Below are 11,948 nucleotides of genomic sequence, written 5' to 3'. Positions count from 1 at the left end.
GTTCAAAGCTTGTGCAGCAAACTCCACGAGACTCATCTCCAATTAACCACTATGGTTTTGTGGCTCAAAGTGGTAAAGCACTAACCTTGAGTGAAGAAGTTCAGGAACAGCACCCAGGCCCTGAGTTCAAGCCCCGGGACTGACAAAAAAAAATGCAGCCAAGAGTCTCAGGCTTTCATGTTGGTTCTAAAACATTTACTGAGTGCCACAGAGTAGAAGTCATGTTGTCTAAAAACTATGCTAGTACACATTCATATCCCATCCCAGCATCTCAACGTTGTGAGTAAAACACAATGGTAATCTATGCTGATCATTGGGTGTAAGTACTGTCTTCTATTTAGAAGTCTCAACTCAGGCTGGGAAGGTGGCTCAGTGGTAGAGTGCTTGCCTTGCATGCTTGAGGCCCTGGGTTTGATTCCTCAGCACCACATAAGCAGAAAAAGCCGGAAGTGGTGCTGTGGCTCAAGTGGTAGTATGCTAGCCTTGAGCTAAAGAGCTGAGGGACAGCACCCAGGCGGAGTGCAGGCCCCATGACCGACCAAAAAAAAAAAAAAGTCTAACCGCCTTCCCCCAAAAAAGTCTAAACCCAAGTTCATATCAGGAACAAGAACTATTATTCTTTGTGCAGAAAGAAGCTACTGTTAATGGTTTGAATATGAAATGCTGCCGCAGTGGCTCGTGTGTTGAATGCTTAATGTCTAGCTGGTGTCACTATTCTGGTGGACACCTTGGGAGCTAAGTGTAGCTGAAGGAAGTGGGCCAAGGGGACACGCCTCTGCAGGTTATACCTGAGGCCGGGCCTCTTCCTCCTTGGGCTCCTGCCTGCCCTGAGGGGAGAATCTCCACCATGTGCCCCCGCCATCATGACGTCCTGTTCATGCAAGTGGAGCCACGCAACAATGGACAGAACCCCTCTGAACTCAGGAGCAGAATCAATCACCCTTCCCGTCAGTGGTTTCTGTCAGGTATTTTGGTTCGCTCTATGGGACAATAACTAACAAAGCTATTTTATAGGGGGATGGTTCTGTATCTCAGCAGAGCCTCCTCATTTAAATAAACTAATTGTGCATAAATCATCTTTACAATCCTCTAGACCAAGATGCAAATACTAAGAACAAGATTTTTTTTTCTTTTGTCAGTACTGAGGCATGAAATCAGGATCTCACACTTGTTAGGCAGATACTCTGCAACTTCAACTATACCTCCAGCACTTTGGTTGGCTTTTGATTACTTTTCACATAATGACATCTTCACTTGTAGCTAGCCTCAGACTCCAATCCTCCCTTTACAGCCTCTTGGGGACACAGGCGTGCGCCACCATACTCAGCTAAACAAGCACTTAATATAGGAAAGCCTCTCAACCCAAGTCCCAAGAACCATTACATAATGAGTCAGAGACACTCACTGGTAAGAGCGAAATGGCTTAAATAACATTTAAGACCTGATGCTATTGATTATAAGGACTATTAGATCTATCAATTTGATTTTTCAGAGTGGTATTTTTCCAGAGATGTCAGATGTCCATGTGTAGCCCACTGACCCGGTGCACATCCAGGCTCACTTCTGAGCCAGTTTCCACACACAGCACAAGTGAGTTCCCAACACCTCTCAAGCAGTTCAAGTACAGAGGCAGGCAGATACTGCTGGCTGTCCAATAGAACCCTTTGGTCTAGAGGTGGCTGAATTTATGTGTGCTTTTTCCATTAACTTTCAAGCCATGTGGATATGACAAATAAATATAGTTCCGATGAGCTTTTGTTGTTATAAATATATAGATAGATAGACAGAGAGAGAGAGAGAGAGAAGGGGGAAGCGCTTTTGTTTTAATTGGCCAAAAAAAATGCATGGCAAGATCTGCTGTGGCAGTACATACCAATAATTCCAGCACTTGGATAGAGGACACCAGGTCAATGGGTGCAAAACCTAGGGAACACCTTTTTTCTTTTAGTCCTGGATTTCTGTGGAAATAAGTGCATTGGGTAAGGACACCCAAGGTGAGTGGTAACATACAAATGCCAGAGGACACCTGGATACTTCACTTGGAGCCAAAAGTTCAGAGCAGCAGTTCCATAAATGCCAGCCAAAGTAGCCATATTGTCACCATGTCTACACATGAACAGAAAAACAAACAGTAACACATAGATCAATCTGGACCAATTGCATGGCAGGGGTTAAACAAAATCCTATATATATCTGAACAGGAAGGAGCTGGAGAAGCTAGTCATAGCTCTTGTTCTGGCAAGGTAAAGCTCCGTGATATTGGATCATTAATGCTCAGCCAGAGACAAATGGACAATGGAGACTGTTGGACATCTTACATATGTAGCTTGTACACCTGATCAAGTTTCCATTTCAAAAGAATGTGGATGCTGCCAGGAGCCAGGCTCACTGTGATCCTAGGTACTCAGGAAGCTGAGATCTGAGGTTTGTAATTTGAAGCCAGCAGGAAAGTCTATGAGACTCTTATCTATAATTAACTACCAAAAAAAATGCCAGAAGTGGAGCTGTGGCTCAAGTGGTTAGAGCACTAGCATGGACAGTGCCCAGCCCCTGCATTCAAGCTCCATAACCAGTGCAAAAGAGGAAGGAAAGAAATGAATGTGAATGCTGATTGTGTACCCCACAAACTTTTAATTCTGTTTATTGAAGAAGCAACGGTGGGCAAGCCCCAAATGCCCTATTTAGTAAGTCACTTACTCTTTAGAAAGAGATGCACAGCTTTGAAGTGGCATGTCATTGGCAAGTTTCCAATTATTTTTTACTTAATGGAATTCAAAACAGATGAGCAAAGTACCACCAAATAAAGATTACGAAATGAACTAGCAAAGAACTTCTAACATAAAACTATTGAAATTCAGGCCAACAATACTATTGTTCCAATGATGCTAAGACACATTGTCTCCAACAGCAGCAGCAACAGCAGCAACTTACACTTGAACCTGTTAACCTACCCTCAGGTAGGCTGGCGTTCTGACCCACGTCTCAGTGGGCTGAAATCCAGATGTTGACAGAGCTGGGAGATTATGTCACTTGGCCTTTTCCAGCACTCCTTGATTTGTGGTTCCTTTCTCTTCCTTCAAAGCCAGCATTGGAGCATCTCTCTGGTCTTCCATACATAGTTTACATCTTCTCTAACTATGACACTCTCTTGAGTATCAATTCTGCCTCGAGGGACCCTTTTGATTATACTAAGCCAACTAGAGTTTCTAGCCTCATTTTGTTCCATCAAACAGCAATTTAGTACCATAATCCCACCTGCAAACTGCACTATCTTGTGCCATTTCACCCAATGAGTTCACAGATTCGGGGACAAGGATGAAAACATCTTCATGTCTGAGGGGATGGCATGCCTACCACACTGAGATTCGACTAGCTAATACACATGTAAATACATTGACTAAACCAAAGTTTTTATGACAACCTCAGAATTGTTGTTCACTCAATCTAAAGAATTTATCTTTTTTAAAATCTAAATGACACCTATCAAGCTGGGCAGATTCAATAGTAACAACAAATGCAGAGCTGTGAAACAAACTGTACAATATTACAAAGTAGTGGTTATTTGTATGTGTACCTATGTACATATGTAAATGTATACCTTTGTATTTGCATGCAAACATATATAAACACACATACACAGTCTTTTAATGTTAATCCAATGATTGTAGAAAAATTAAAATATACAAAGATTCCCAGGATAATGCTTATAAAATATTGCCATGTTTATGAAGATCCAAAATCAGCTCAAGATGAAATGCTTATTGTAGAAATGCTTACTGTAGAATCCAAGGTCAGAGATAAGGAAATTCTTTTCTGGTTAGTTGTTTTCCCCTACTTACTTTCCTCTTGGGTTTTTTTTTCCCCCCTGTTGTCCATATTAAGTTTCCTGTGTCTTAAAGGCCAGCCAGGATGGAAAGTGACCCGGTCAAGTGTCCCTTATGAAGGAGGTCAAACTAATTCCCAAATGTATCAGTGCTGCTACATTGGAGGAAATCACTGAAAAGGAAGGGAAAACCATGGTGCACCTTTGCCCCCACTGGACTTGCAGTGCCAGGCAAAGGGTCCTAATTCCTTCCACAGCTGAAATGTTAGCTTGGCTTTTTGGGGGAAAAATACTTTCCTTGCAAGGGAGACCGTCATTGGTGAGAGCCAGCGCCTGGCCCATGGCTGACTTAAAAGACAGGAATGTGGTAGTGGCGGTCATTCTCTGTCAACAGAGAGATCTCCGGCCACTCCCGGAGGGGCTCCTCGGGGTAGCAGACCGCAAAGTCTCTGGAGTTAAACTTGAAGAGTCGAAACACTTTTATCTTCACTTCAAGGGAATATCCAAGTATAAACATATCAATCTGAGGATGAGATGAAAGAGAGGTCAGCAATATAAGTGTTAGAATTCCTGTCTCCCACCACCAGGAGTCAGGGAGGAAGGGGGTGGAGTGGAAGGGAGGTCATGGGGTGGGGTGTTCCGCCGCTTATGAAATGATCTACTTGTTTACAGACCCACCCATAAGCCCTTGAGTGGGCAGAGACTTAGGGACAAATGTCCATTGTGTGGAAGGAAGGGGATGTCTCTCTCCTGTGATGAAATCATAGGAAAAAAAAACTGTTGGGGGGGATTAATGAAAAGAAAGGAATGTTCACAATTACTTTGTTTACTGATTGCTTTGTGTATGTGTCAGTACTGGGGCTTGAACTCGAGGCCTGGGCACTATCCCTTAGCTTTTTCACTCAACACTGGCACTTTACTACTTGTGCCACAGCTCCACTTCTAGAAGCTTCTAGCTTGTAGTTAACTGGAGAAAAGTCTCAAAGACCAGGCTTGCTTTGAACCTGGATCCTCAGATCTTAGCTTTGAGTAGCTAAGATTACAGGCATGAACCACCAACACCTGCCTCACTTTAACATTATTTTTTAACAAGTTTGTGTAAAACTGTGTCCATTTTCTAGGAAGCAAAATAAAAACAAAACAAAACAAAAAACAGAAACCCTTTTCCAAGGGAGTAAAGCATTTCTTATGCTTAATTTTTTCTGGTAATTTCTATTTATCTGTAATAAGTAACCAAAGGCTTTCAGGAAGTTATACTGCTCTCAAAGTCCACTTTCTCCCAGGTAACCTGTACATGGGAAAACCTGTTGCCCCGATGGTAACTCAGCAGCTTTCCAGATCCGGTGCCTTGGGCAGGGGGTCTACAGACCCCTAAGACAAGCGGCATGTAGCAGTGGGGTTTGTTACTTCTTCTCCTCATTTGGGGCCAGTAATACCAGCCAGCCACTGTACAGGTGGCTTTATCCCGGCTGTCTGTGACCCCCGAAGGTCCACATGTTCACAAACTGCCCTTCGTCAAACACAGGGAGACTGTGCAACCCTACTTACCTGCTCTAATCCACAAGTGTCTCCTACAGAATTCAGGTGATTCATCATGAAGCTCAAAGGATCTGTGGATGTCTCCCTGGAAAATAGGAGTCTGAAGAGGCTGGGAATGATCTTGTTCGTTTTCATCTGCTCGTAGACTTCCGTCACGTGATAGAGCATGATGAACTTCAAGGCTTCATAAAGCTTAGACTCCAACATGGCGTCAGAAAAAAGGATATTGCACTTCAATCCTCGCTTGTGATAATCTTTAATCCCACTAAATTCAGTCCACTAAAAAGATGCAAAAGTAAAATTGAGCAGAGTGACATAGCATTGTGCAACTAGTTTTCTGATCTATTTTCCAAGTCTACGTTAACATCAGTTGTACAAAAGGGTTTCATTTTGACACATCCATACAATGTCCCTTGATCAGACTCATTTTCTCAGTCACTGTCCCTCATCCCCTCCCCCTTCCCAAACCAAGTCAAGGCGTTTCACTGGTCTCTGTTCATACAGGTAACATGAAGCAATGGAGTCCTTCCCTACTCTGTCCACCATCCCCTTTCTGTGGTGCCCATACCGCACGCAGCGACTGTCTTCCATTCCTGTCATTCTCGTTTTTAGTGTATGCACTTCCATGCATTTCACCATGGTGTTTCACACGTGCGTTACAGCACTTTAATCACACTGACCCCTTGTCTACTCATGTTGTCCGCATCGCCACTACCCCTATTATTCAGCTTTCAGTGAGTTTCATTGTGTGATCTTTACTCATTTCTGTAGTGTATTTAGATATTGTTCATCCTCTAATTCTCTCACCCTCCTCAAACAGTTCCCATTCTAGTAAAATAAGCCAAAAACTAATAGAGTAGAATTTTATCATTTTCTCTGTTAGTATGGATTCTCTAACCCTAAGTATACTGCAATGGTCCCGCTTTTGCCCCCCCCCCACCCCAACCAAACTCATATTGAATGTCTAACCGCAGGCCTTTGGACAGTCACCTGTAGACGGAGTGGGAATGGTGACCTTCCAAGAAGAAGCAGAACCAGGTGCCAATGCTCACGCTGTAACCCCAGCTACTCAGAAGGCTGAGATCTGAGGATCGTGGTTTGAAGCCAGCCCAGGCAGGAGAGTCCATGAGACTCTTATCTCCAATTAATCACAGAACAAGCTGGAAGTGGTACTGTGGCTCAAGTGGTAGAGTGCTAGTGCTAGGCTTGAGCAAAAGGAGCTCAGGGACAGCACAGCGGCCCAGAGTCAAGCCCTAGGACTTCAAAACTAAAAAGGGGAAGCAGAGTGGTTACTAAGTTCCCTCTGCCATGCAAGGACACAGCATGAAGACACCTGCCTGTAAACCAGGAAAAAAGTCCTTCCCACATCCTACCCTACGGTACCCTGAGCTCAGATTTCCACCCCCCCAGAACAGGGCCGAATAAACATTTGTTGTTTAAGCCATTCAGTTTATGGCATGTTGTTATAGCACCCTGAGCCGTATTAAACACACACATACACATATTACTCCTCTAACAAACTAGTTTAAATGAAATGTTTTTTGCAAAAGCATCACCTATTACATAAAACACCAAGAGAGTTAGTACTCTCTCTACAAGTGCTTACAACAGTTGGATTATTAAAAGATATTCCAGGAAATAGTGGTAGTATTCCTTATCACTCACCCTATACCAAGACATAGTTCAAAGTGCTCCTTTTGTATTAGCTCACTGAATCCTCCCTAACAATAACCACCCAGGGTATATAGTACTCATATTTCTCTTTTATAGAGCAGAAAACGATGGCTCAGAAAAGTGAAGGCATTTCCCAAGACGAGCCCACTAGTATGCTCAGAGATTCACACTGAAACTTATGTCATTAAAAAAGGCAGGAAGAACTTATAGTTCAATTGTATTGTTGCCATCTCCAAGTTCCACATCGCAGATGCACCTTTCAGAGTATCTTGTCTGAAACTGGCCACACTTTTGCAAGAGAAACAAACATACGTGATTGGTTGGGTTTTCAGGCCAGTCCTGTGAAGCCCCCTTACTCTACAACAGGCCTAATTATCATGCAGAACACTGCTGCTCTCAGTCAGTGCTTGACCGGAGAAAGAAGAACAAGGAGAGGAAACCATCAGCTGCTGGAGGAAGGATTCCTGCTTACACTTCTTACTGGCCTACCTTTGGGATATATGCTTTCACAGTCTGAGTCTTTTTGTTTTTCCCCTCAAGCTCACCTGTGTTTTCAACAATTCCACACATTTACGTAATTTTCCATACACATTTGAACCAGTATACTTCTCAGGACCAAAACTGTATTGCTGGATCCAATTACAGCCTTGGGAAAACAGCAGTTTTTCAGGAAGCTTGAAAAGGAAGTACAGTGAACATTGGTTAATATCTCCACGTTTTTTGTATACAGTTTGGAGTGTGTCACAGCTAACAATCTTATCTCACTTCGCAATCTTCTGTTACAATGACTGTCACAACAGTTCGTACAAAGCATATCTTTTCTGGGTGCTGTGGCACAAGCCTATAATTCCAGGCTCTGAGACAGGATAACCCGGGTCTCGGGGCCTGCCTGGGCTATATACTGAGACCTTGTCTAAAACAAAAACAAGATTGCATATAGTCACCTTATTTTTCAATTTGTGGATAAAGTGATTTTTAAATGACGTTCTTCATCACTTCATAAGTGACAAAAATAATACAGGGTTATATCCACAAAGTAATCTTTTTGTATAAAATGCTACAATTTCTGATACAGTCCACTGCCAGCCATGTGTAGGCAAATGTTAGAGACATGGAGCATATCGGGTAACAGGATTGGATAGTGACACACTCTACTTCCAACCTGCTGTCACTCACCAGCCAAGAGGTGACGGAGCTGGCATGGATTATCCCTCCTTACCATTCCCCTTCATTTTAAATTAGCCACAATGCTGTTAAGTTTACAGAGCTCTTCTCAGGATTTTCTCATTAAGTAAGAATTCAATTTTGGTATACCTAAGAATCTAAGCCATCACTGGTCTCTAGCCCAATTTTACACACATATTTTATTCTTTAACCTCAGCAGCTTGCAGCAGAGCTGACATATCATATAGACAACATATATTTTCTAGATAAAACAAAATTCATAGAAGTTTAAATTTTAAACACGTTAAGGAAAGAGAACACATTACGCACACCTATGCAAACAATACTGTTTCCTCAGTTCCCCATCCTCAATGAGACATACTGCATTCGAAGTGAAAGTTCAATTGCTCATCAAAAATGTGCTGCAGTAAACTTACGAATATAATTTAAAAAAGAAGTCACAGAGAAAATAGCTGCAAATAGCATATCTGGTACAATACTTGTATTCAGAATATATAAAGAACTCTTCAAAACTCAATGATAACAAAATTAACGGGGCAGTCATTGTATGTGATGTACATTATGTAAAAACTGAACTGTGTTACTTGAAGGGAGGGATGGAAAGGGAGAGATGATGGAGGGATGGAAGAGGTGACACTGCTGCAGATGTATTCTACTGATGATGGAATTAGAACCTCTTCACACAACTACTCAATAATAAAGTTAAAAATAAATAAAATAAAATGACATAGTATTTACAACAAAGTTTAAGAAAATAAAGTAGGACTTAGGGTATAGCTCAAGTGGTAGAATAGGTACCGTGAAGGCCAAATCCCTGAGTTTAAACTCCAGTGCCACCAAAAAACAACATAAAAAGAATAAAACAAATGCTTTCCAAGAAGATAACACAGATTGCAACTAAGCACAAGGAAAGTAATCAACATGACTACTCATTAGAGAATGCAAACTCAATACCAACGTGAACCTATTAGAATGGCTTTAAAACACACACACACACACACACAAAACCAAAAACCAAAACCAAAAAACCAACTCTGCCAGGCACCAGTGGCTCACGTCTGTGATCCTACCTACTCAAAGGCTGAGATCTGAGGATCACAGTTCAAAGGCAGACCAAGCTAGAAAGTCTGTGAGACTCTCATCTTCTATTACCTACCAAAAGAGTCAGAGTGGCAGAATGCTAGACTTGAGCACAAAAAAGCTCAAGGACAATGTCCAGGCCCTGAGTTCACGCCCCAGAACTGGCTCCAAAAAAGAAAAAAAACTAACAAAATTAACTGCTATTGAGAAGACTGAGTACTTGAAAATCTTACACGGGGCTGCCGGAGCCCCAGAGACACAGGGGGCCGCCTGCAGATCACCCGCGTTGAAGCCACCTGAGGTACCGGTTTGCAGACCAGCTGATCGCCATGAACAGAGAAACCTACCAGCCGGGAGTCTCTACGAGGATCCCACCCCCACCCTTCACTCTCCACCCGAGCAGAAAGGCAGCATCCTGCCAAAGCCGCCCAGCACCGGCAGCTCGACAAAGGGAGCTGTCTGCAGACCACCCGTGCAGAAGCCGCCTGAGGCACCAAACCCGCCCGATGGCGATCGCGAAGACCCGGTGGCCCGCCTGGGTCCCAGAGACACAGGGGGCTGCCTGCAGATCACCCGCGCAGAAGCCGCCTGAGCGTGGACACTGTGGACCCGACAGCTTCGATAGAGGCAGAGACAGAAAAGAATCACACAGAGCCACCACCGCCCAGCCCAGCCCGCAACCACCTCAACAGAACTCGGATCGCAACAGCAACTGAGGACCTACACCACACAGAAACAACTAGCTCCAGAGTGAGTACCCCACAGGGGACAGTGTATCCCTCAAGGGAGACCAGAGCTGGAGGGAATCCCCAGACCCTTACCTAGACTCCCTACCCCAACACCCGGACCACAGGACCCACTAAAACTGGGAACAGTTCGAGAGCTCCACCAGCCTGTGGAGCACACTCTGCTGGCCAGGCCAGAGCAATAGTGCCCCTGGAAGGGAGCTTAAATGCCCAAGCCAGGAACAGCGCCCCTGGGTCAAGACTACCAACAGTAGAAGAAATTTGAACTGTGTACCTCAGGCTGCATAACCTAGGTGGTATACACATCAGCACAGGCCTAACGAGCGCGCTCCAGGCTGGGGCCGGAACCAAGCCTGGGGATCCGGCGCCTGAACAACACAACCAACTCCTCCCAACTGAAGTCAAAAGCTGAGCCTGAGCATATGCCTCAGCAGAGAGGAGAAAAACAGGGAACAGCACTCCCCGGGAAGCACACCTGTGACAACAAAAGATCTGGAGGCACAGGACAAGAGAAGCCCAAACCCCACCAAAACTCCACCCATATACTCTAGGCTAGGAATTGGACAACACAGGCTGCCAGCACCTGATAGTAAGCAGGAGCTCAGGCTGATAAGGCGGCTCAGCAGTAAAGTGATAGTCTTGGATGTATGAGGCCCTGGATCTGATTCCTCAGCATCACAAAAGCAAAAAGGGTCAGAAGTGGTGCTGTGGCTCAAATGGTAGGGTGCCAGCCTTGAGCTGAAGAGCTGAGGGACAGCACCCAAACCTAGAGTTCAAGCCCACAACTAGCCCAAAACAAACAAACAAAAACACATCAGGAGCCCATAGCAGACTCCAGTATCTGGGAGAGTGCATCCAGAGTATCTGATCTTCCCAAGAGCACCCGTAGGAGCAAACACAAGCAGTCTAGGCTGCTCAACCCTTCCAAAGGCGGGAATTGCCAGCAATCTACAGCAGAGAGCCGAGAATCCTAAGTAGGTCAGAACAGCAGCTGGAAATAGGCCCCCAACAGAACCCAGATCAGGCACAGACTCTCTCTACCAATACAGAATCAGCAACCAAGCATAGACAGACACACCAAAACAAAATTGCAGATCAGTCTCCTGAACCCCCATGCGAAAATCACAGAGAAAAATCACAAGGTTTACCACCACCCAGGACAGCAAGCTTACCTCAATAGCCAGCAGCCACGCAGGGGAGAGCTCCAGTGGGAGCAAAGCAGGAATGAAAGACAAAAGCTACATCCATGGGCTGCTGGAGGCAATGACTCAAGAAATAAAGCGAGAAATTGATCAGAAATGGAAAGAACACAAGGATGAACTCTCAAAAGAGATACAGGATATCAAACAAGAAGTGCATGCAAAAATAGAAGCTGCACAAACCTCAGTAAGAAGTGAGATAAACGCCAAATTAGAGGTAATGCATACTGAGATCAGTACTATGAGAACCAACATTGAATCCATAAAGGGATCCATTTCTTCCATGCAAACCACAATAGAAGCCACGGTCAACAGAGTGAATGAAATGGAAGGTAGAGTGTCAGATACAGAAGACAGAATACACCAACTGGACCAAAAAGTGACAGATTGGAAAAATCACTCAAATTAAACCAAAGGGAAATTCAAGAGCAAGCAGATAATGCCAAGAAATTTAACCTTTGTATAATTGGAGTGGACGAAGGTGAGGAATTCCAGAGCAAGGGAATGCAACACCTATTCAACAAGATAATCAGTGAAAATTTTCCCCACCTCAAAAAGGAACATCTTACCTATGTAACAGAAGCATATAGAACACCCAACAAGCAAGATCCCAGGAGAAACACTTCTAGACACATTATAGTAAAAATGATAGATCTGAATAATAAGGAAACAATCCTGCATGCAGCAAAAATGAAGAAGGAG

At 44.0% G+C, this 11,948-nt stretch overlaps 1 protein-coding gene across 1 annotated transcript in view; it reads right to left on the bottom strand.

Annotated features, from left to right (window-relative positions):
* Nucleotides 1-2,726: 2,726 nt before the first annotated feature.
* Nucleotides 2,727-11,948, bottom strand: part of Fam105a (family with sequence similarity 105, member A) — a 22,753-nt gene continuing 13,531 nt past the window's right edge. The window contains exons 6-8 of the mRNA XM_013013845.1: nucleotides 7,582-7,710; nucleotides 5,372-5,641; nucleotides 2,727-4,346 (exon numbers count right to left, since the gene is read on the bottom strand). Of these exons, the coding sequence (XP_012869299.1) occupies nucleotides 4,173-4,346; nucleotides 5,372-5,641; nucleotides 7,582-7,710 (573 nt within the window). The 3' untranslated portion in view covers nucleotides 2,727-4,172. The remainder of the gene's footprint in view (nucleotides 4,347-5,371; nucleotides 5,642-7,581; nucleotides 7,711-11,948) is intronic.

Source organism: Dipodomys ordii, unplaced genomic scaffold, assembly GCF_000151885.1.
Source record: "Dipodomys ordii isolate 6190 unplaced genomic scaffold, Dord_2.0 Scaffold21, whole genome shotgun sequence".
NCBI lineage: Eukaryota > Metazoa > Chordata > Mammalia > Rodentia > Heteromyidae > Dipodomys > Dipodomys ordii.
The sequence above is the reverse complement of the archived record's forward strand: the minus strand, read 5'-3'. Positions and strand labels throughout refer to the sequence as shown.